Consider the following 26,168-nt stretch of genomic DNA (forward strand, 5'->3'; position numbering starts at 1 on the left):
GTTCTGGTTCAGGTTTTGCAGTCTTGGAACAAATAGGAGAGGGGAAGAAAAGGGAGGTCAGGAGGAAGGATTGAGAATAAGCCCGAAGGCCCTGTTGAAAATGTGAAACTAAAAATGCTGACTTAGGCCAGTAACCTCCCTTAACCCTCTCCCCATCCCCGGCCCTAGGTCTCCACCCACCCAAGGCAGATGAAGAGGCAGGTTGAGTAGAAGAGCTTCCTGGCAAAGTGTGTCCAAGGTCCAAGAGGATTTGTTTCTTTGGGGAGGATTCCTTTGGTTTACTGATTCAGATGAGTTTCCCAAATGACAGGAATTACCACCTAGTTTGGGAGTAGTTAGATAATGGACTTGAGTCTGAATATTGGCTCTGCCATTTGGCCCTCCGTTTTTTTCTCTAAAGAAAAGAGAGGCCTCCAAGTCTCTGAGCTGCTTATTTGTCCTTCCCATGAGATTCTGAGGTCTTGAGATTTAAGCCTGTTTTAGCCAAGGTTAGGAGAGGATGGAAGTCTCTGAGGTCTAGAAATAAGAGGGAGAACCTCAAACACCTTTTCTGCCTCAAGGGTATTCACTCAGACAACTTGTCTGTACTTGATTTTTAGTGTGGTGTGAACAGCCATAATCTCTTAATATGTAACAGATAATAGTTATCTAGAATTATTACCTAGGCAGTCTCCAGGGCATAGGACAGCTGATTGTGGCCTATACCTCTACTTCCCCAACATGACTGCCATCCTTCCCCTCCAAATGTACAACATCCCAAATAAAATTTGTAGTTCTACAAGTGTACTATTTATGCAATAATCCTATTAGGCTAGAATAGGAAAGAACCCCCAGAATCAAACTCCATGAGAAGGGGAAAAGTTTCTTCACACCAAGGGGAATGTTTTACACTCCTTAGGGCCAAGAACATGGTAATTCAGGAGAACTAGGATGTGCAAAAACATCTTTCCCATTTGCCTGATGTGCTTTAGCATATTAATGGGCTATTTCATTCCAGATTTGAGCCCCAAACAAGGAGGAAACATGGTCTAAGTACCAAAAGTCTCCAATTTGGAGTCAAACAATCTTGGCTCACTATGTGTGATCACTGAGACCTTCTTTTTTCTCACTTTATACTTGACAATATGACATCTAGTTTCTCTCTGGCTCCAATTCCCTGAGATCCCCTCAAACCCATGAGGTAAAATTGAGTGAAGAGGTCTGGGGGATATTTTGATTCTCCCGAATCAATGGCCCTAGAAATAACCATAACCATAGCAGCTAACCCAAGAGTTTACAGAATATCTGGCGTTTTCCCCTTTGAGGATGAGTTAATTTGGGGGCTTTCATGAGTAGCAACTGGGGAGACCTACTTAGACAAAATGAATATGGTTGAATACTACTTTATGTGGAACCACCAAGTATTAATTGCCAAGTAATCTTGTCACCAGCAACCCTCTTTTCATATTTGTGTCTAAGGTTGCCCTCTGGGATACTATTTGAAAGCTGCAGTAAACTCCCACTTTGTTATACTGTGCTTTTGGTACAGCAGACCTCTGGTGTGACAGAAAGCACACTAAGTCTAACAGACATTTTTACTTTCCACCATTCAAAAGTCTCTAAGCCTCTGTGAATGGCAATCAGCTGTGGCTGAACACATAATTAAAGAGTCATATGTGGACCACTATGCTAGCTGCTACTCCACACTCCAATCTAATTTAGGAAAAGAGTGACTAAGGAAAAGCAGCAAATGCCTTTTTGAAAAGTAAATAGAAATGAGGCAGTGGAGAGGAAGCTCTGACACAAAAGGGAGACATTGATAATTCAAGTCTCTCCTGTGAGCAGTCAGTAGAACAGATCTTTCTCCCGGCCAATCTGAATATCGTGGCCAACTTAACCCAAAGGTATCAGGAAATAAGTGAAAAAAAGAATAGGCTAATAGTTTTTTTAAAAAACTATTAAGTTTGTCCTTTATCTTTAGATAGTAGGCCAGAAGCCAAGACACAGTTTGAGAACATTTCCCCTTTAATTTCATTTAAAACTTGGGTTTCTTTAAATATTTTAATTACAAGTTCTGTATATTGAAGAGTAGTAGACACTGCAGGCACTCAGTACTGGATTCCACCCTCCTCACCCCTCTCATGCTGGGCCCTAATAAATGGCCCCCATGGTTCCAGCAGCCTCAGAACTGGGTATATTTGGATACATATTGATGGATTTCCAGTAGCCCTCACAATAAAAGTATATACTGAAACATTTCCCAAGGGACCCCAATGATTTTGCCCACCAACATCAGGCAGTATATTAAAGATGACTCCAGTTATACTAACAAGTCACAGCTTGCTTCTCACTAAGATAGAGAACTTCCAGAAGTGTACTTTCCTTATTCTGGTCCTGCTGCAGGAAGGAGTCCATATTGCTTCCTCTCTTCTGCCAGCCCACACCATAATTGGTAATGCTTAGTGCCCTTATCTGTCCACATAGGGCAGAAAGACCAATTTGAACTTCAAATTTAAGTCTAAAAAAACAATAGGCAGCATTTTACTAGAGACTTTCCATCCCTCTCAACCAAATTCTACATCCGCTGACTCCAAGGACCAACTGTTCAACTTCCACCCAAAAATGAAGATGGTTCTAATGCAAACCCCTTTGCTGGTATGATTGCTAGGAACTTATAGAGAAAGGCAGGTGAGCACAGCAGCACTGTGCATGGTTGTGCAGAGATGGGCCTTTCTGGGCATAAGACCCATAGTCTTAAGTGCAAAACTGATGCACTCTCACCTCTGGAGATAAGAGTATCTCAAGTTGAAGTCTTCTGAGCCAGTTCACCCTCTTGAACCCTCTTTCTCCCCACCCTCCTCCGCCCTCCCCTCCCCTCCCTCTAATCTCAGGATACAGGGCTGTGCTTCCCAAAGAGGTAGAAGAGGCATTTTAAAGCCAATCAAGGCTACCTAAGCAAGAAGGTGCCCTTTAATAAACAAAGCAGCACCTCTTCCTCTGTATTTGAGTAAAGAAACTTTGCACAGGGCCCAGAATTGGAAAGATCAGAGCCAGGGCTATAGCTTCATAATGATAGGGGCCAGGATCTTCCTCCTGTACCGCTGAGGATGTTGGGTTTTTGAAAAGTGGGCAGGTGTAAGAAGATTTACAATATTCCTAGTGGTTTCTCTATTATACGCTGCCATAGGGAAAAAGCAAAATCATTTCTGGGGAGGATGCATGGGAGAAAGGCTAGGATATTAACGAGGCTCCATCAATACTCTCTCTCCCCCACCTTGAGCATAATGAGAAGTAAGAGTATTCGTGTTAAGACAAAGGCAGTGGAGAGAGGGACAGGAATGCCCTAAAAGGAGCTGTAGCTGCTGGTTACCTAGTGCTCTGCTTCTCTTAAGCCAGCAGCATGTGGGGCTGTCTCCCACCCAGCTGACCCAGGTACACATGAGGGGGATAGGGGAAGACTGGTTTTCAGTCTCTGTGAGTTGGAGCTTTAGGGAGTGTGACTTTCCCTAAAGGTCAAGTAGCAGGACACGAGGATCCTCCACTGCTGCCTTGATTTTTCGAAGGAAAGTCACTGCCTCTCTGCCATCAATCAGTCGGTGGTCATAAGTCAGTGCTACATACATCATGGGCCGCACTTCCACCTATAGAGAAGAGACAGAGGGACAATCTTTTCTGTACTGTATGGGGGAATGAGGAAGAACTAGATCACAAGACTTAGTTCAACAGTATTTCCTCCAGAATTTTCTTTTCTATGCACTGAAGTTTCTTCCTACATCAAATCTAACCCCTAAAATGGAAAACCCCAATTGATGTCAGTGTTCACTGACAAAGAACATTAAATTTTCACATACTCCTCCCTCTCCAAGGACCTCTACTGCAGGCCAGAGATCCTTCTGCAGCTAGGAAATCCTGCCTTTCTTAAGATGATCATTTCTTGTATCCTCGAACATCCTTAAGACTCCCTCTTTCTCTTCCACCTAACTAAATGCCACCCACAAGATATGATCTGCCTCCTCCATAATGCTTTTCCCAATCTATAATAGTACTCAATCATCTCACAATTTTATCAAATTATTTTGGCTTTTACAGGTTCTTATTTCTCAACTAGACTGTAAGTCCTTGTGAGAGGGGATTCTGTGTTCACACCACCACAATGCCTAGCACATTACTAAGTACAAAGTAAAATTCAAATACCTTTTGGATGATCTTGGATGAAGGAGCATAATCTCCCATAGTTTCAGGAACTATGAAGGAGAAGTGCTTCCTGGGGTGGTGGTCAAATTGCTACAAAACTCTTATCAGTAGAAATAGAACTAAACCAGACAAAGGCTGGAATTCCTTCTAAATTAGATGGTTCTACCCAACATGTTATACCCTGCAACTAATCTTTATGGTACAGGACAAGCATTATCACCATAAAACCTCACATAGCAGTTCCTACCTTGCCTCCAATAGCAACAGGCCTATCAAAAATGGCATGCATGCCCAGGATGGCTGACTGAGGGGGGTTGATGATGGGAGTCCCAAAGAGAGAGCCAAAGACTCCTCCATTACTGATTGTGAAAGTGCCACCATCCATATCTTCAATGGCAAGCTCATTCTTTCGGGCCTAAAAAAAAGAAATTTCAAAATTTATTCAGATCATATCTAAACTGAATAAAAAAAACCTGGGTTATTTTACTCGGGGATTCAAACATGTTCTAATAAGATCTGGGATTCAATTTTAAAGTTCAACTGAGATTTAATTTAAGCTTTCCTTAAAAAGAGAAGTAAACAAACATTTATATGGTGCCACTATGCACCAGCCACTATGCTAAAAACTTTACAAATATAATTTCATTTGATCCAACAACCCTGTGAGGATGGATGCTGTCATTATCCTCATTTTATAGGTGAAGAGGTTTTAGTACCACACCTCCCTCCCTTTTTACTCTATCTTCAGGTCACCTGGAAGACCAGCTTTTAACTCCTGATCAATCAAGCAAAGGCTGGTGTTGGGGGGAAGGGGGGGGAGGTCTTCAACTTTTGCTGCCCTCCCTCTTAACTGTCCCAGTAATCTGTGTTTTTATTTTGTCACTGAATTTTACCTTCTCTCCCAGCTCATTTATGGTTCGTTCGATGTCTGCAAAATTCATAGTTTCCACATTCCTAATAACTGGTACCACAAGCCCCTATAGGAAATAAAGCATTGGTTTACAGAGTAGAAAAAAAAAAAAAGTATTCTTTGTACTTATTGACACCTTTCCTCTAAGGAGCTGGAGGTATTTTCTATCTCTAAAAGATAGGAAAATAAGATGCCATAGTTGAGAGGATTTGTCTGTATGAGTGAGGGACCAGAATTCTCAACCAAGTTCCACTAATTCCAAAGGGGCCAACACCTTCCCTTAAATGATGTACTGTTTCACTATCATCCACAACATACAGAAATTCAGAGGTGCAGGGAGATTAGGCGTGATAGAAAGAGGCAGAATCTAAATAAGATCAGTATAGGCTTCTCATATATATCAGGTCTCTTCAACCTTTCCAACCCCACCCCCCAAAGAAAAAGAAAATAAGTTTTCCAAAACAAATGTCTTCTAATCTCATAGGCAATGCCATGGCCTCTAACATAGTAAATGCAATTTACATACCCGTGGAGTGGCCACAGCAACACTGATGTCGATATAATCCCTATACACAATCTCTTTGGTTGTGTCATCAATCACTGTGAGGCAAAAAAGCAAAGGTTATTTATACATTCTCACCAGAGCAAGGGGTAGAGTGGGGATAAGAAGATGTTTGTAAGGCAAACCTGATTTTTATACCTTTCCTACTCCAGTCAACGTTGCATCATTATTTAATTTCTTAGGTCTCACACTTTCTTTTTTGTATCTTCCAACATTCCCTTAACACATGATACCTAGCACACAGTAGTACCAACAAATTTTATTGTATGATTCTTCACTTTAGCAGGAGTAAGAGCAGTATCCCTTAGTTTAAAGAAAAAAATATGCCCTTCTTCCCAAAGTGAACAAGAACAGTACAGCCTCTTCACATTTCAAAATTAAAACGTTACCCACTGAAAGCCACATCTACCATGTTTTTGGTTTACGAGCAGTAAGAAGTCAATTGAATGTATATATAATGATGGGTCGGGAGTCAGGAACTTATCTTCAAAGTTAAAATCTGGCCTCAGATATTTATCAACTGTGTAACCCTAGGCAAGTCACTTTACCCTGTCTGCTTCAGTTTCCTCATCTGTAAAATGAGCTAGAGAAGGAAATGGCAAACCACTCCCATATTTTTGCTAAGAAAACTCCAAATGAGGTCACAAAACGTCAGACACGACCAAAACATGACAGCAGAAAATGGGGACTTACATGGGTGGAAGAATTGAAAGGGCAAGCTCTTGGAGAGAAGAGACTATTTTTCAATTGTCTTTGAAATCTCTGGTGCCTAACCCAGTGTGGGAATGTAGGGATACCCATCATGGCTGAAGAAGAGAATAGAGTAGTAAACAAACACTTATATGGTGCCACTATGCACCAGGCACTATGCTAAAAACTTTACAAATATAATTTCATTTGATCCAACAACTCTTGAGGGTGGGTGCTGTCATTATCCTCATTTTATAGGTGAGCAAATTGAAGCAGATAAAGATTTAATGATCTGTCCAAAAGGAAAGAATCATGCAAAAAATATGTATAAGAATATTTCCTCAATTGGTGAAGGAATAGAAATGTCTCTGAGGCTAGATTTGAACTTAAATCTTTCTTCTGACTCCAGGGCTCTATCCACGGTACTACCTTGCTACCTGAACAAATTATAGTATAGCAATATAATAGGATATTATTTCATCATCAAAAATGATGGAGAGACCAGAAACAAGACAGACATTCTCAGATATGGTCAAAACATAGATTTATTTTGCTTGATTGTGACTATTTGTTACAAAGAAGGGCTTTTTTTCTTTTACTGAGAGAGAGGAAGAGTAAAAGCTCTCACTCAAAGAAAAGAGAAGATGGCCAAAAATGAATATAAGAGAAGTTCAAAAGGAGATACAAACTAGGCAACATTGAAACAAGCTGATTTATTATGTTTTTTTTTTTAAGTGAATTGTTTATAAGAGAGATTTGCAGTTTTACATACAATTCTCTTTTCTGTTAATTGTATATAGAAATGTTCATGTTAATTTGTTTGTCAGGTTCAGAGTAATAAAAAGTAAAATTTAAAAATGTTTTCATTAAAAAAAAATTGCCCAGACTATTCCTCTCAAGGCTGTCTATAATTCTTTGGGGCCCTTGGCTTGACAGATGGGTAGTTAAAGGATCTTTGATTCAACTCCATCTACTGGAAGAAGAAAGGTATCTAAATGAGAGGGAAAAAATGAGACTATCTTATTAAATCAAGATTTCTAAGGTGAAAATAAAAACAATATTTGATTCTACTAAAGATCTGATGAAGGATCAAGTCCAAAAGCCAAAAGCAGCACAAAAACTCCTCCCAGTAAATTCATTCCCAAGAGATCAAAGGTTGGCATGGAATATGCGTCATGTACAGAGGTCAATTTCTTAGATAACATTGAGGGTGTGTGAAGGATGCCCTATGAGCTTCCTACTTGAATGAGACTAATTACCTGGGTATGAACAAGGCCTCCAAAGAGGCAACTAGTAGAGCAGTAGATAAAGCACTATGTCTAGAGTCAGGAAAACTGAGTTCAAATTTGCACTCAGAGACAATTAATAGCTGTGTAACTCTGAGCAAGTCATTTAACCTTTGTTTGCTTCAGTTTTCTCAACTGTAAAATGGGGATAATAGTACCTATCTTGCAGAGTTGTGAGGATCAAAAGAAGATAATTGTAGAAGTGCTTAGCACAATACCTGAAACACAGAAGGTACCATATAAATGTTAATTCCTTACGCCAACCCCCTAAAATGCTTGCTGCCAGAGCAACTCTGAAGTTTTGCTTTGAAAATGAAAAACGTTTTCTGACTAATGGGAAAACTGACACGTAGGCTGAAATACATCATGTCTTTGGTTTTAAGAAGGTAAAAATGAATGATAAAGAGGAAACTTTTACATAAAACATTTATTTTTCTATGCCAATAAAGAAAGACTTTTTAGTTTGGGGATAGCCATCACAGGTATGTATGTGTGTGTACATCCTGGCCCAAGTGGACTCACCTGCATTCACTGCTGGCTGTTCCTGTAAGGCAAAGGCAGAGGCCTTCACAAATGCTGACATGAAGCCTAGTTTCAGGTTGTGTTTTTTCAGAAAACTCTCTTTGTGTCGGGCCCGCATCTCCTGTATATTACTGCAAAAACACATTGTAAATATAAGGGAAGCACATGGGTTGATTTTTTCTAAACTCATGCATAGAATAAAATCTACTAAAGCCCTACTCCAGTGACTGACTTTGGGAATCTAGGGATTAGCCTCATACCCTAGAGTCCCAAAGTCAGGCTATTCAAGTGGAGTAAAGGATAGAAAAGTTCTGGGTATAGGCCTCGGAACTATCACTACCACCACCGAAAAGCCAGCCTAACTAAAATCAGAGAGGCTTATCACCAGAAATTTGGCCATGAGATTATTTTTCCCAGCCACAAATACTCATGTAATCATCTACTAAAGCATGGAGGGCTTATGCGCTTCATTGATGAAGGCATCCCCACCAAGAAGGGTCACAGATTTTTCCTGAAGTAAAAACGGATTAGGCAAGCATTTTACTATAATTCCTAATTTCTTTAGGTTGTTTCCTTTGAACAAATTGTGAAATGGTTCACTGAAGGTTATCATGATTAATGTGTTCTAGTACAAGGAGAGATAAGAAGGAATCAATGCCAATCTACTTCTAATATACTGCAGACCCTTTGAAGGTCTTCCATCATTTTTTTTCTTTCTTTTTTTTTTTAAATGTCCCTTTTTAAAAAATATATATTTTAATTACCAGATGTTTTCCACCTTCCTTCCTTCCTTCCCTCCCAACACTACATTAAAGGCCAACATTTGACACAAATACATGTGTGTGTGTGTGTGTGTGTGTGTGAAATTAAGCAACACATAATTCCTCATATCAGTTCTTTCTCTCCCATCATTTTTTTCAAATATTACTATATAGCTTTTCATTGGTAGAGAACATGAACTACAACAACAAAAAAAATCATGTTGTTTGTGTGCTAAGAACCTAGATAGAAAAAGAAGCAGTTTTGTTAGAAAATTATTTTTCAAGGACCCAAAAATTAAGGCATGTTTTGCACCTATTATATTCCTTGTTCCTTTTTTGGCTATGGCATTAACTCACCATGTTGACAGCATGAGCACATAGGCCCCCGAATAAGCAAATTAACTCTTCATTCAAAACCATGATAAAGCTTGAGATGGCTATTAAATAAAGTGATCTAGGTATCATATTGTTCCCCACCTTTTCAGGTTCACTGCTACCAAGTAAGTTTCATGATATTTAAAAAATGAAGTCTGGTCTCATACAAAGCTTGAGACTTTAAACTTCACTCTTTCCCTTATACTGGGGAAAAGCAAGATTTTCTAAGAAGCCTTCAGAAAGCTATAGGACTCTGTTCACCTGCTTCTTCCTCTCTCAGAAGCACTTTAGAGTCTGAAAAAGTTTTCCCCATAATTTTATCACTGAGATATCTGTACTTATCGGAATAGATTCATATGATGAAAATTGAATTTAGGTCTGTCTCAGTCCCAATGCTTAGTCCTCCCTATGTAATAGCTTTAATATAATATTAAAGTGAAAGATAAGACATGACACAACTTTAACTATCCATTCCAGACCTTTTTGGCTTCAAAAAAGGAAGTTTTCCTAGGGGGGTTGATTGGGTTTACAATGTTTTCCTGAGTCTAACCTTATTTACTGCTAGGATTACCACCCTAAAGACATTACTGGTTCCCAAGACACAAGAGCCGCAGAAGAGGGAAAGAGAAGTGATAAACATCTTTGCTCTCAAACCTACCCAAATTCTATTGCCTTGGTCATTAAGGAGTTTCTATTTCTGAGTTCTGACCCTTAGTAACAGAGGCCGTGGCAACTAGGGAAAGGAGCTGGTCCTCAGAGAAGCCCCTTTTGAATGAGACAATGGCATAAACACTAAAGGCAATCAAACCAAACCAGATTACTAGATGTACTGAGACCCTAGGTCACTGTAAAATGACACCTTGATTAGCTACTGAAAAGAGGTTGAGATACTGCATTTCCCTTTCTGTTTTGTCAACTCTATCTTTGACAGCCACAAATATTTACATGTGTTGTCTTAAGAAACTGGGTAGGATTTCAAAGTACAATTCAATTTATGTACAATTTAGCTTTAATGCAATGTAATACAAGCTGTTTTGCTTTCTAATCCATTACCACAAGCTCCTTCCCTGCATCAAATATTCAGAACATTCTTGCAGCTTCTAAGAAGGAAAAAGCTCTCAAGCTCTGCCTCAACTTCTCCTGGTAATTATAACAAGAAAATATGTGCACTAGAAATCTTAGTACTGAAAGTACTTGATGCTCCAAAATTGGATAGATATTTGGATATGGATATTTATCCATAAACTCCCTTCTTTTACTCAAAATTATATTCCTTTTTTGAAAAGCTGGATATCTCAACCTCCCCCAAAATATTGACAAAAGGAAATCAAAATTTTATTAAGAGTGAGGAAGCAGTGCAGGAAAGAGTCATGCTTTCTAACCAGTTTTAACCACAGTTACTATTAATCTAGGCAAAGAAATAATGAACCAACCACTTAACTTGAAAAGGAAGCAGAATATTGGTTCTGTGCCATTTTTACTAAATCATTTCACAGAATGACAGGATGTTAGACATGAAGAAATTGTTTGGTATCAACAGTGGTGATACAGGGAATGCTGGTGACATTTTAATAGGAATGGACTGAAGATCCAGAAGAACAAAAATAATAATATTAATACATTCTGCTTTGAAAGAAAAGTAGCTTTTGCAGCAGTTGATCATCTATTCCAGGCTCCCAATTTTACACACAAAGAAAAAAATTCCTGAAGAGGTGACATGAAAATGAGCTGGAGAAGGAAATGGCAAACCACTCTAATATCTCTGCTAATAAAACCCCAAATGGTGTCAAAAAGAATCAAACCACAACCGAACAGCAACAATAAAAGCCTTAGGAGTCCCAATTTAGTGTTCTTTTTACTTAGTAATATGACCTCAGTGAAGCAATGGAATAAAGCTAGTAACTTGGCCTCTTTCTCTCTATTCAAATATACCTGCCACTATGAATATATTTAAAGATTTGTTGCATTTTTATCTTCAGACCTGAAGAATCTAAGAGGCATACATAAGTTTGGAGAATCAATCAGAAAAAGAAACAATCATTCCACTGTTGGCTAAAAGAAACCTATTTTTCCTAATATCAATACTGGAAATTTCTCTCTAAGTATAGGACAATGACCATTGTTTCTACATTTTCCAAATACATAGAGATAGGGTTACAGTTCCCACCTCATATCAATCTCGTTGAAAGTGGTCAGCATTGCACATGTATTTTGGGCCTCCTTTAGGCGCTGAGCAATACGTTGTCGCATCCTGTTCATTTTCACCTAAAATAGAAAAGAGGGTGAGAGTCTAGAAAACTGGATTCTTGAGATCAAGTCTGATCCCAGTTAAGCTCAAAGCAGTATCAGCATTGGAAGGCATGGGATTAAGAAACAAGTAGGATGGTGTGATTCCATACAACAGGACCTGTACTCTGCCCTTTTCTGTAGTGATATTTTTAAAAGGTAAGGAAATCTTACTTGCTTAAATTCACCTTAAAGTTTTTTCCGGCACTGGCGCCCAGGAAATGGTTTGCTTTTAAAATCAAACTCGAGTCATGCACAAGACCAACTACTTGTGGCAAAAAGATATGCAAAGGAAATCGGACATTAGTACTTCTGAAGTGGCAATTTTTCTAGATGCCGCTGCCTTGTCAGGCAAGAAAACCCACACTCTTGCCCACACTCGAGGTTTTTGTCCTAGCTGACAGAAGCAGCAACAATTTATTGAATAATGTGTTGGGCACCCCTGCTTAGGAAAAACATTCCCTGAATCATCTCTCAAGAGTCCAAGTCAATATTTCTACAGGCCTTGCAAATGATCACTCACAAAGGCATGCCTTAGTTAATTTTAACTTACTACTTGTAAAATATTTAGCATCAGGCCTGGCATATAGTAGGACTGTGTGTCAGCTATTACTATTTACCACTAACATGATAAGTAGGCCATAGGTCTGTGATTTCATTCAGACAGGGAACCTCTGAGAGAAGAAACTCATACCAATGCACAGATTTTTTTCTGTCACACATAATCTTGAGAGCTGCGTAAGGCAGCAGTATCTAACTCAAATAGAAAAGGGGTCACATTAGAAAACCACATACTAGTACTGTCTCTTTTCTACTGCATTTCTACTTTGTTATATATTTCCTAATTACATTTTAATCAGGTTCTGCTAGGGATGTTGTACAGTGTTTGACACCTCTGGCCAAGAGCATTGAGAGTTTATGTAATTTAGAGACCAGACTGGATTCCAAGAGCTCAGTCTTCTTGGCTTTGAGATCAACTCTTTATCTGTTAAATTAGGCTTCTGCACAATATATTAACAGTAGCTTTTCTAGCGCTTTACAATTTAAAGGGCATTTTTCTCATAACATGTATGTAATATAAATCTTGTTATAATTTTTATAGATAACAAAGTAGATTCAAATAGAGTGACTTGCCCCAAATCATCTTTAATAAATATTACAAATAAAGTTAGAATTCAGAACCCTTCTGTTTCCAAATTCAATTTTTTTTTTCTGCCCTACACACTACCTCTTAAGGGACTGATTGTGGGCCAAGGCTGGACTGGGGGAGTATTTAGTGAGATATTTTATAAAACAGACAATTTTACTGGCTACAAGGCTGATCATTCCTATTTGATAACAGTATTCGCCAGCCATTGTTTACAATTCTACATGCCTCCCCTTTGGTTTCCCCATCCCTAGGAAGTTGGTAGAAAGCATTTCTTAAGGCTCTTGAGAAATGGTGAAAACTGAACATATTCTCTGTCAGTTTCTCATTGAATTACCAATCTTTAGTCTAGGAATTTTAACTATTTTGTCCAAATTCAAAGTATATTTTGACATCAGGGAGGACTTATGAGCTCTAGAAATATAAGCAAAGCCTACGTAAACATAAGTCCAGCTTCCAGGAAGTCACAACCAAGGAGACAAATTCCTGAGACAGGTTGTTGATTTGCTTATAGTAATCTGGGAACTGTCACTGTCCTGCTATGCCCCCCTCCTTAGTAGTGCCCTTATCACCCTAAAACTGGCATTCATTATTCCTCAGCAGCTTACCCTATGTTCTGAGCGCACACCTTTGCCAGCTCCTGGCTCTGCTGCTGATACAGCATCAGAGGGTTTTACTGCAGACACTGGAAATGGAGAAAATGTACAAATATATCAGGAAGGGAAATGATTTTTACTATTACCTCTTCCATCTTCCCCCCTTCCCAAGGAAAATGGGGTTAAGTGACTTGCTCAGGGTCACACAGCCAGAGACTAAAACCAGATTTGAACTCAGATCCTCCTGACTTCAGGGCTGGTGTTCTACTCAATGCGCCATCTAGCTGCCCTGCCTCTTGCATCCTTTACAACATCAAGTAGACTATAGATGCTTAGTTAAAAATACACAAAGAATTCAGCCAAAAACTGCAGTGAAGGATCCAATTAGGCCTGACATGAAAACTATTCAGAAGGAAGGAATCCTTGCAGACTTGTAATAAACAGTTACAAAAAGGGACACATGGAACTTGATGAACCACCCCGCTTCTATTTCCATGGGAAATTCCATGGGAATAAGGTGTTGCTTACCAGGTTTGGTATCAACAGGTTGTGATGACACAGGAGGAACTGGGGGCATCTGAGTAGGTATAGATGCAACAGGTTGGGGAGGGGGAGGAGCTGCCACAGATTCTGGTTTAGGGGCTGCAGCAGGGGGAGCTTCAGCTGGTTTGGCTTTAGGAGGAGCAGCTTAAAAAAAAAAAAAAAAACATACTATAAAACTAAATAGCACAGGCCTAAAAAGTAAAGCTACAAAGAAAACCTGCTGTTCTAAATTCTATTTCAACCAATCAATTTATTGAATGATTCTAGGTATCAGATACATAATAGGTGGAAACATAAAGAGGTACTAGATATTTCCTTACCCTCAACAATTCCTATAGGTGGTTCTAAACCAGATTGTAGTCCTATGTATTCTCAGTTCTTACCTGGGAAAATATAGTTTAAAAATAATATTTGTAATGTACTTGGTATAGAGCCTTGCATGTAGCAGGTACTCTTTAAATGCTTATTCTCTTCTTCTTCCCTTCATAATATTTATAGCCAAAAAGGGGATTCAAGTTAAAACAATTTAAATAAAATATAAACTATGTTATTGCTTTCTCTAAGAAGAGAATGTACTATGTTGATTTTATTTGGCAAGTATCTCTTTAAAGTATAGTAAGACTTACAAATTCAAAGTATTTCATAGACCTTCCCCCCCCCTTCCCTTATTTTCACAACAATAAGGAAAAAAAATTTTAAATAAGACCCTATACTTTACATTAGACAGTAAGACAAACTCTTACCCATTTGGAAACCTGTTTTGTTTTTTTCCCTTTTTTACTACAGAATGTAAAAGGTCAAAATCTAAAATTTCTCAAAAGGTTTCTTTTTAATCCTTCTACTGTATTCCTATCACTTTCCACCTTTGGTTTAATAATGATCCCCAACTTTAATTGGTTTCAATTCTCCATTCTTCCCAATGGTTCTTACAGTCTTAGGCCTTGAATGGTCAAGAAAGCAACATGGATTTAATGGACATAGAACTGAAACAGATGTTTCTATGTAATTTATTTACTAGGCACACAGCCTTATTGCAATTCCACACCTAAAGTATATGAAACACCAAATTACTTCTCCTTTTAACCAGAAGTAAATTCGAGATATAACAGTTCTAGATTTAAAAAGATATCAGCTCATTAAAAGGCTTGCTTCTATCACTTTGGGCACAATCCTTGAGGTCACCCCTTCTTCTCCAAGAATATGGTGGGCTTCTTGTGCAGCTTCCAGGACTCCTATACAAAGACTGCTATATCCCTTGGAGGAGGAAGACACTCTTCTTTCTAGAATCAGAGATTTCTCCCCAAGGCCTAATGCTACCCTGCACTGATTTAGCAGTTTACTCCTTCACTCTTCCTCAAAGTCACTAAATATGTGGTCTTCTTGTCAGGAAATCCTATCTAGACTGACCCATTTCTTTTACTCTTTTTTCATCTTTCTGAAATACACATAACTAGCCAGTTGAGGAGTTTGGCTCTCTGCCTTAATGAAAGATGCCTTTCACTTTCTACTAAGCTAGCAGAGCAGCAAGGTATCTCAGCTACAAAATTTCAATACCCAGTGCCTGTCTACTATTATGGCCTGAATCAGACTTTTATAAACAAGTTTTTAAAAAGATTTATAGGACTAAAAAGAATCTTAAAGAGGTCATCTAGGGCAATCATCATCTTAGTGATGAGAAAACTGAAGCCCAAATAAGTTAAGTGATTTGCTCATGGTCACAAAAGTAGCGACAGAACTAGGATTTTACCAAGGTCTTTTGGCTCCAAAGTGTCAAACTTGTTAGTGAATGAAGTTCCTACATAATCCAAGTGACATTCAAATTTTTCACATTTACAGAGCAGAAATGACTGGCATACCCAGAGTCTGTTTTAGCCACTTCCCAGGGTCTCAGATATCCCCGAGTGATTTTCCATAACTCTATCTTTAACAATTCATAATTTCAAAGCTAGTTTATCTTGTTACCAGAAGTGTCATGTCCACCAAAATTAAGAGGAGAAGCACTTTTTCACATCCTCTATCTTCAAAATATAACAATTCCCATATAACATAGGCTGGACTAAAAAATAAATGATATCATGCTCTGAATTCTTGGATATACACTATACAAAGTGCAACTCCCTCCCTCTGGACTATTGTCCTTACTCTCTTGAAAATATATAAAGTACAGAATGAGAAATGTGCGCAGGTAAAGAGAGGGCACTTTGATATGTTCTACATCCTTACTACTCCTTATTTATCAGTCACTTCAAGTTCATACTAAACAAATATTGCCACTCTTACTCCCTCACCTAAGATGGCTGGAATGCCAAGGAGAGTTCTTATGAGGTGGGAGGGAATCAGTACTTTATTTTCAGTCCCATCTCCAAGGTGGTGTGTTGGAGACCATGACAACAGGAGCTCCTTCCTTACCGCCAGTTTTCCTGAGAGTGAACAGAGGGGTTCCTCCTTCCACTTTCCCTCCGTCAGGTACCAACAGGGCTTCAATCACTCCATTTGCCGGTGATGGAACCTGCACAGATGTCTAGAAAAGGGAAATGGGATGGGGGAAGAGTCAGTTTTTATTCAGTACTAGAATCAAGTTAATCAGAGACAACAGCAAGCACAAAACATAAAAGAAGTAAAAGACATCCATTTTTCCTTACAAAGCAATAACAAATTCAGAGTGTATTTAACAGAAGAAGACAATGAAGGAATTAGCATTTTCAACTCTTATCACTGTGCCAATACTGTAGATAGAGGAATAAAAGCCAAATTTCTCCTACCTTTTCAAGGAGCTTACATCCGTTAGAATGGGAAGACAACAAAATGCAAATACCAAAAACAATACTAAAAGTTTCATTACAATTAAGAAGGATCAAGAGAGCATTTATAGAAAGTTCAGAATTCTAAATGTGCAGATGAGCAGGGTATTCATTCTATCTAGCTTTGAGGGGAAAACTGCAATGCTATTGCAAGAGAAACAGGAATCCCCTATATAGGGAACACCCAAGTAGACCAGTTTGGCTGGTAAATGAGAGTGCTTAAAAGACAGTTCTGTATAAAAATGTAAAAATGTGAACTGAAGCTAGAAGGGAAGGTCTTTAAAAGTATTTCGCCTACAGGAATAGGAAGTTGCTGAGGGCTTTCAAAACAGAGAAAGGCTTTAAGAAGATTAATTTGGAAGCTGGCCAGGTCTATGGGGGGAGGAGGGAAGCTGTAAAACCATAGTCAAGATACTCCTATTAAGAACACCTGACAGACAAGAGAACTATACAATTCTGCACACATATATTGTATCTAAGATATACTTTAACAAGTTTAACATGTATGAGACTGCCTGCCATCTAGGGGAGGGGGTGGAAGGAGGGAAGGGAAAAATTGGAACAAAATACATACGTTCTGTCAATAAAAGGCTATTAAAAAAAATAAAAGAACACCTGACAGGCACATGATAAAAGTCAAAACAAGCCTTTAAAGATTTCCATGACCTGTTACAGTTTGGAAAAACCCCAAACATACTCACAAACTTAACTATTCCATTAATAGTTCCTTGGCTATTTTTCGTCTCTTTTGCAGCCTAAGGAACCAAGGGAAAGGCACTAAGCACAATATACTAAACTTACCTTGTCGGTTTCAATTTCACAAACCACTTCATCTTCTGAAACTGTGTCTCCAACCGCTGAAAAACAAGTGCTTGTCTGTCAGACAGAAAACTCTTAACAGAAGGAAATTTTTAAAAGCATACATTTGACAAGGCCATTCTTTGAAAAAGCCTGAAGAAAATGCAGGCGATATAGGATTCTACTAATCAAGACACATTTATAGTTGCTTAATTTACTTATAACCTGGAGAAATATTTGCTACATGATATTTATGCACATGGAATAAAAAGAAGAGTATTCAGCTAGGCAGGGCCAGCCAGCTCTACACACTCCTTATCAGTCAGAAGCAGCACCAGAAGATGAGACCTTCAGATCTTTGCCCCAAATGAATTCGGGTCCCAATTGCTTGAGGACAGAATGATGTAGTGCAATTCCTAGGGAGGACAAAGCAATAGGGCCACGAGGCCTTGGGAATGTTGTAGTTCCATAAACAATGCTGGCTGTCAGATAACAATCAGTAATAACAAGGTTTCTTAGACAATGTAAGCCACAGAATTTGATACTAAGACCACTCCTCAATTCTACCTCTAAGCCACAAAATTAGCATATTAGTGACTTGAAGCCCCTGATCTGCCTTTTTCTTATAAATTTATCTTCTTGCTTCTGGTTCTTTGATAAATTTTTTTGGAACTTAGCCTACTTCAACTGACATTACAATTACAATGAACTTTGCCCCTAGACTTGGAATAAATAAAAATAAAAAGAGAAAGTATGAAATCTTACCTTTCTCCCACCTGACATCACCCTCTGTGACAGACTCTGCAAATGCTGGTGTCTTGACTGTAATAACATCATTCTCTAAATAAAGGGGGAAAAAGTCCCATGAATAAGTAACTCTTTTACCACTATTTAGTTTTATCTTTTCACTCATATTCCTCTCACAACAGGGCAAAAACCTCAGTTTAACTCACAAATACTTACTGCACACTGCTGTAGTTCTGAAGAAGCGAACATTCAAGACAGAGTCATCTAAACTACAGAAAAAAAAAATCCACATAAAATAATTAACTCCTGTTAAGTGATATGCTTCACATAAAATCCTTTTTTGTTTTCATTTTTTAAATAAAAGCACATGCTCTCCTTCACAATCAAAATTCTATTCCAAAAGAATTGTTTTATATGCTTATAACAGTACTCAATATGTATCACACCCTTAATAAATATAATTCACATAGCATATAAAGAAACAAGATTGGTCTTATTCTTTCAAATGCGAGTCTGGACAATTCAATCTCCCAAGGCCTCACCAAAAGAATCAAGTTCTTTATTTTTTCATTTTAGTTTTCTCTTCTTTCCAATTAACTAAATTCAAGTAGTATTTGTTACATGTCCACATATGGCAGTATACCAAATATTACGGAATTCCTACCTTAAAGCTTACAAATTAAGATCAGATAAGGTAGGTAACATTAAATTTGCAAATTTGTAAATGATAATATAGAGACTCTAAATACTACACTATATACCCTATATCTACATTCCAGCAATATGAACTACTAAAAGAGACCATGGAATTTTTTTTTTTTTGACATGACAATACCTCTCTATAGTTTCATATTTTATTTCAAATATCAGCACCCTGTGATTCAACAGTAGCAGACTGATTAGTGCTTCAACACTCATGATGATCTTTAATGTAGTTAATATATCATCTTCCTTAGAAAACTGTGAAAGCCACTATAATAGTTGCTTGCCAACCTCTTACCAGCATCCTCAAAGAGCTTCAATACAAAGGGGATAGGGGAGAGCACCATTATTTATAACTAAGGGTTAATACAAAAACGATCTGGTTAGCGTTTCTTCAGGCTCTGCATAAGTGAACATGATAGGTAATAATCTCTGATTAATTCAGAATTCTGGAGCGCCAAAAATTAGTACAAAACTTAGTTTTGCATTATATATTCTATAGATACATTTATGATTAAAGAAACCAGATAGATTTTCTTGTTTTTTTTTTTTTTTTTTTTTTTTTAAGAAACACACTGGACAACTTAGTGCTAGGAGGCTTTACTGAAGCTTTTTTCTTTTTTAAAATAATTTATTATCATATCACTTTATCTTTAAGGGAAGAACCCTTCTCAGAAATGTCACTGTTGGTGGTTGGGATATTATGGAAAACATTTAACTTATGTATCCTTGTGTTAAGGATGTTGGTACAATGTATTCAAATCAAAATGGACATTATTAAATTGAATTTGAATTTTTTAATTGACTTCGCTATCCAAAAGGCAGGGCGCTCCTAAAAATTTTAGTAGAACATGAACAAAACCAGGATTCAACTGAGAATATCTTCTTTGGAATACACACTCCTAAAAGCAGCCAAACAACTTTATTCCAAAAAGGTAAGCTATATTAAAATGTAAGCTCTCTGAGGATAGGGGCTGTCCTCTTCGCTTTTATTTGTATGCCCAGTGCCTAACATGGTGCCTATCACATAATGAGCATTTAATAAATCCGTGTTGCTGGTCTGCTTGCCTTTATAAATTGGAATGAATTTCCATCTAATCTTGTAGAATCTCCAGTTTCCTAAACACATAGTACACATACTCTTCACATTCTTTTAACACTTCAAAGTATTAGTTAAAACCAGGCTGTCATCAAAAATAATTCTAAACCCTCAAAACACAAGTTATGATTTCTGCGCCTAGAGGCCAAAAATAAAAGCCCTCCTAGATATAGATATCCTGGGAAGGATGACCACACTTCCCACATAACACTTACACAATCTTTTTACTGTAAAGGTAAGCCGGTCCCTGGCATAGGGAGATACCTGCAAGGCAAATGACAAAATAATAAATAACAACCACCACCATTAAAAGCCTCAGTTTTTGCTCTTATCACCTACTGAAAAATACTGGGCTTTCTTTTGGTTCCTCTCTAATCCCTAAAACAGGGTAGAGGATAAACTTGAATCAGTAATACATAACATTTTAAAACTACATAGGGACCCTGGGTTTCTATTCCCTTGGGAATAAGCAATTTTTTTCCACTTATCAGATTCAAACCTCATTATTCTTTTTTCTACCACTTTTTAGCTTAGTTGATCTTAATCAAGGCAATAACATCTCTTTCTGGAAGAAATCTAAGCTATCAACAAACTTAGGAAAATATGCTCCAAATCACTAATAATTAGAGAAATACAAATTAAAGCAGCTCTGAATTACCACCTCACACCTCTCAGATGGAGTCAGATGACCAAAAAAGGGATAATGACTAATGTTGGAGGGGCTTTGGGAAAATGTGCACATTAATATACAAGTTAATAGAACTGTGAATTGGTCCAGCCTTTTTGGAAAACCTAGAGTTATGGCCAAAATGTCATTAAACTGTGTATACCTTTTGACTCAATGATATCATTATCACTATAACCCAGGGAGAAGAAGAAAAAACAAAACAAAACATGTGTACAAATTTATTTAAGCTCTTTTTGTAGGAGCAAACAACTGGAAACTAAGAAGGTTCCTATCTAAGGGGGAATGACTAAACACATAGAGTATATGGATATAATGGAATATCAACGTTTAAGAAACAATAAAAAGGACAGTTTCAGAGAAATCTGAGATGTATAAAGGCAGACAGAAATAAGAATAATGAGAACAATTTATCTAGTAACAACAACAATGTAAAGACAGACAGCTTTGAAACATTTAAGAACTCTGATTAATGTAAAGACTAGCTACAACTCTAGAAAAATAATGATGAAGCATTACTTAGCAAAGTGATGAATTCAAGATGCAAAATAAGATACACATTTGCAGACATAGCCAATGGAGGAATTCAACTATAAATACTTGTTACAAGAGCTTCTCCTACCTCTTCACACCCACAATGGGAAGGAGTAGCAATGTGAGGAGGGACAGGGACAGGGTGGAAAAAAAGGAAAAAGTGGAGCACTGAGGTATCTTTTTTTTTTTTTTAAAATGCAATGAAGAAAAGACAGGGAGGGAAAAAACACAAAGAAACAGGACAATTTTGAAAGCTACAAGTTGAAATTACATGTTAAATAACTTGCAAATTTATATAACTTAAATAAGTATAAATTTTTCAAAAAGCAAACTACATAATATAAATCTTCAGTTTTATGTATAACATTTTTCTGTACAACATATGTGAAAATACTCATCTTATTTGGTGTTACTATTCATAATATAAAGAAAACAAAAACAAAAGAATTTTTCTCCATCCTCAAATTGTTCTACAATTAACCATTTTTGCCACTGATAACTCTCCGTTATAATGACATGTCAACAAACTATTAGCAAGCAACCAGTTGAAAATTTGTTCAAAATTACTAGTAATCAGAGAAATGACAATTAAAATAACTCTTAAGCTACCATATTACATCCATCAAACAGTAAAGATTTAATGAAAAAACTCAAGGTGGGTGATAGAGAAATCTAACTCAAACTGTCACAATGTTGAAGGACTGTGAATTAATATGACTATGCAAAAAAGCGATAAAGAATTATGTAATAAAAGTCACAAAATATTCATCCCCTTTGACCTAGAAACTTAACTATAGATTTATGTCCTAAGGAGGTCAGCAAAAGAAAGGATTCATCTTCTGGGAGATGATTATGAACCATTACATAGAATTCCCAACCCCAATATTTTTGTCCGCCTGCATTTTTGATTTCCTTCACAGGCTAATAGTACACTATTTCAAAGTCTGATTCTTTTTGTACAGCAAAATAACTGTTAGGACGTGTATGTTTATATTATATTTAATTTATACTTTAACATACTTAACATGTATTGGTCAACCTGCCATGGGGGTGTGGGGGGAAGGGAGAGGATGGGGGGAAAGAGGGGAAAAATTGGAACAAAAGATTTGACAATTGTCAATGCTGTAAAATTACCCATGCATCTAACTTGTAAATAAAAAGCTATAATAAAAAAAAAAGGACTCATCTATATAAAAATATTCATAGCAGCATTTTTTCTTTTCTTCAAGAAATTTTGAACTTAACACCAAAAGGAAAAAATAAAGTAGTATTTCCACATACAAAGTAGAAAGAGAATTGTGTATACAGATGCACGTACAACAAAGAACATGTTTTTCTTTTTAAGTCTAATAAATTCAACATGTTATTTTCAAAGTTGTCCTGCTTATGTGCTGCCTACTCACAGAAGATCAGCTATGCTCACTTTTATAATGTTCTGATGACCTATTTTTCTTTTTTTTTTTTTTAAATCTGGTATAACCTCTCTACTCCCCCCCTCACCAAATGAAAGAAGAAAATCTCTGCTTCAGATATACACAGACAAGCAAAATAAATTCCTGCATACATCACATTTGAAATTGGACCTTTGAGTTCATCACCCATCAGAAGTTAGGTAATGTATTTCAGCAGCATTTTAAAATTTTATTTTCAGTTCCAAATTCTCTCCACTCACTGAGAAGATGGGAAAACATAAGTCACAAAAATGGATAGTCATGTAAAACAAATTCCAGAGTTAGCCATGGCCAAAAAGAAGAAATGTTTTGAGCTGCACTCTTGAATCCAGTTTTCTACATGAAAGTAGTTAGGGTTCATTATAAGTCCCTCAGTTTTTCAAAATGGATCATCTTTCCAATATTGTTATTGCATAAAGTATTCTACTTGTTCAGCTTACTTCCATTTGTATCATGATTTTCATACAAATATTCCCAGGTTTTTCTAAAACCATCCTCCTGAGAGAACTTATAACTACTGTTGGGTCAAAGCCCATACCCAATTTAATAGCTTTTGGGGAATAATTCCAAACTAATTTCCAGAAGGGTTGGCGTAGTTCACAGCTCCACCAACAGTGCTTTAGTACATGTGTTTTCTGCATAGTTGCTCTAGCATGTCCTTTTCCTTTTCTTAGTCAATATGATACCTTCAAGGTGGTGCGTGCCTCAGAGTCACTTTAATTTGCATTTCACTAATTATAAGTGAATACTGATAGACTGAATTCCTTTCTTTGAAACTGCCTATTCATCTCCTTTAACCTTTTACCAATTGGGAAATGGTTCTTTTTCTTGTAAATTTGATTCAGTTTCTTATATATCTTAGATCTTTTTCAGAGACTCATCAAGTGAGGCAGAACGAAAAAAGCAGAACCAATAGAACAGTATATGCTGACCAACTAAATTAAGGTTAGATAATAGCACACAGAACCAATAATGTTGCCTTGCACAAATGACTATACATGGGTCTTCATTTCTTTTATCAAATCAGCAAATAATAGAAAGATGGAGCCATCAATCCCAATCATTTTCTTATGTTTATGTAACTTGGACTTGTGCTATCTGTTTTTCTTTGCTCTTTGTTTTATTCTAGGATTGTTGTTGGGGGGAGTGGGAGGGATTTTTTTTTTTTTTTTTTTTTAAGGAGAAATAGTCTATTCTAAAGCTGTTTTTCCATACCTACATACAAGAAAAAAGACCCTAAAAATGGGAAGTCTCCAACGTATATTCCCTCTACAAATTCTACTGGGGGAATGAAAATGAAGTAACTCAACTATCCTTATGGATATAAAGATTCTGTTAGGACTACATTCTTTATAGTAACACATCCTAGACTAACTTGAATGATTGAAGAAGCATGAAATGTGGAAAATATGTTGGATTTATATATGATCCTAAAGTCATCCCTGTCTTTGAAACTTTCTGGATTTAACCATTGAGAATCTAGTGGATCTACGATGCATTTCCAATCCATTCCAAAACAAGTCTTTTCACTTCAATATTTCATTTTCCATCCTACAAGAGGGAATGTTTACTGACAATTTTCAGTAAGCTCATGTGAAAAAACTGCTCACGTATCCTTAAACCTAATATGTAAAAACACCCTGAATGTTGTTAAGAGTCAGGGCAAAACTTACCAGGCAAGGAACGCCTCCCTAAAGGGCAGTTCCCCTGTAGAGAGAAAGCATTACCAGAATTTTTCAAGAGATATGACAAAAAAATTCCCACCACCACCACCACCACCAAAACACACCCTCCCTTCCCCTAATTATCGCAGTGCTGATTTAAAAAAAAAAGAAGAAAGAAAAGAAACAGGAGATTTAAATGGTCCGCTGCGTGAAGAGTTTTAAAATGGAAAGGACGAAGACTAGGACTATGATTTCAATAGTACAGGAAACTCCCTTACAAAAAGTCAAGTTTGCACCTTCTCTGCAAGGTACAAGAGCCCAGGGTTACCAGGGCCAGCACAAGTCCTATCTAGCCACTAAGACACACTGCCCTTTTTTTGAAAAGTGGCCTTTTCCAAAACTTAAAAAAAAAAATCTTCACTCTTCGAAACTAGAACAGACACGATAAGAGGCGTCAACCGAGGGAACTGGCGTCAGCCTGACCCTTGCTGCCCTGCCTCCCCCACACCTCACGCTCGCTTGCCCTCCTGCCCCCCGAGACCTCGGCCTTTCACTTCTGGGCCTGCGGCAGGGACGGACCCCGCGGGGCGGACAGCGTCACGGGACGCCCGCCCAGTCCCAGGGGCATTAAGAATAGCTCCAGGCAGAGCCGGGCGCGGACCTTCGGCCCCTCCAGCCGGGGGGAGGAGGCGGTTGTCCTAGTAAAGGTCACGAGCAGGAAGAGCAGCCTGCGCTCCGCACCGCTACTCCGCCCCGCGGGGCCTCCGGCCCGGAGCACCGCCGCGGCAGCAGCGGGGCGCGGAGCGAGCCCGGGGGTCGGGGCGCCACAGAGACCCGCGGCCGGCGCGGGGCTGGGCTGGGGGTCCCGGGCGGAGACAGGAAGCGGGATGGAACGCAGGAGCCCGCGCCTCCGCGGGCCCCGGGCCCAGGCGGCTCCGAGCCGCGGCCCCGGGCTCTCCGCGGCCTCCTCGTCCCGGTGCCCTTGGTGCCCGAGCCAGCCCCGCCCCGCCCTGCCCTCCAGCCGTCGTGGGGTCTGCACGGGCCCCTGCCGCGCGGCCTCGGCCCGCACCCGGCCCGGCCCCTACCTTCTGGAAGGCGAAAAGCGAACGGCTGAACGCCCGGGACAAGCAACGTGAACGGGACAGCATCGCGATCCAGGTAGTCGAGCCTAGGGCGGGCGGACACCGGATATAGGGCCCGGCAACAGCCGGAAGCGCGGCGGACGCTGCTACGTGAGCGGGGAGGAGGGGAGAGAGGGTTATACCATTGTACCTCTTTGGGGAAGGTTGTCGAGGGATGGAGGCCGAACCTGGGCCCTTGGGCAAGCTGAAGGGCCTCTTTTTATCTGCAGTTATAGAGGGCGGACACCGTCCCTTATTTACTTCTTAACTTCCCTAGATACTGAGCCCAGTGTGCCGTAAATAGTAGGCGCTTAATAAATGTCTTATGGATAACTAATGATAATGGTTCTAGACATGTATTGGTCAACCTGCCATGGGGGGGGGATTTAACATATTTAACATGTATTGGTCAACTGGGATGGGGGGAAAGAGGGGAAAAATTGGAACAAAAGGTTTGGCAATTGTCAATGCTGTAAAATTACCCATGCATCTAACTTGTAAATAAAAAGCTATAATAAAAAAAAAAAAGGACTCATAACTTTCCTTCCTGCATAACTGCCCGAATAAATCACTTTCTCCTTCATCTCCTGCTTTTCCCAGTCACAAATCCTCAAGGCTGTCTTGTCTATGTCCTTTGTTTTGACTTTTGAAGCATTTGACCATCCACCCTTTCAATTCACTCACTCATTTACCAAGCGACCCATCCATCCCCTTC

The 26,168-nt window shown here is 38.6% G+C and overlaps 1 protein-coding gene across 1 annotated transcript; it reads right to left on the reverse strand.

The window, feature by feature from the left end:
* Window positions 1-401: 401 nt before the first annotated feature.
* Window positions 402-25,548, reverse strand: DLST (dihydrolipoamide S-succinyltransferase). Its single transcript, XM_031952513.1, has 15 exons — window positions 25,418-25,548; window positions 24,342-24,375; window positions 20,214-20,262; window positions 18,414-18,466; window positions 18,216-18,290; window positions 17,454-17,509; window positions 16,261-16,372; window positions 13,837-13,995; window positions 13,321-13,397; window positions 11,447-11,544; window positions 8,144-8,274; window positions 5,610-5,683; window positions 5,067-5,150; window positions 4,421-4,588; window positions 402-3,620 (listed from the first exon to the last, which is right to left on the reverse strand). The coding sequence occupies exons 1-15, from the start codon at window positions 25,478-25,480 to the stop codon at window positions 3,486-3,488; spliced, it is 1,368 nt and encodes a 455-aa protein (XP_031808373.1). The 5' UTR covers window positions 25,481-25,548; the 3' UTR covers window positions 402-3,485.
* Between the last annotated feature and the right edge of the window lie 620 nt (window positions 25,549-26,168).

The sequence above is a fragment of the Sarcophilus harrisii genome, chromosome 2 (genome assembly GCF_902635505.1).
Source record: "Sarcophilus harrisii chromosome 2, mSarHar1.11, whole genome shotgun sequence".
Taxonomy (NCBI): Eukaryota; Metazoa; Chordata; class Mammalia; order Dasyuromorphia; family Dasyuridae; genus Sarcophilus; species Sarcophilus harrisii.

Coding starts and splice junctions, on each gene's coding strand:
- DLST (XM_031952513.1), bottom strand. CDS start 25,480: ATGCTGTCCCGTTCACGTTGCTTGTCCCGGGCGTTCAGCCGTTCGCTT. Junction 20,263..24,341: donor AGGGAGGCGTTCCTTGCCTG/GTAAGTTTTGCC, acceptor TTTGCCTTGCAG/GTATCTCCCTATGCCAGGGA. Junction 18,291..18,413: donor CAGAACTACAGCAGTGTGCA/GTAAGTATTTGT, acceptor CCCTTTATTTAG/AGAATGATGTTATTACAGTC.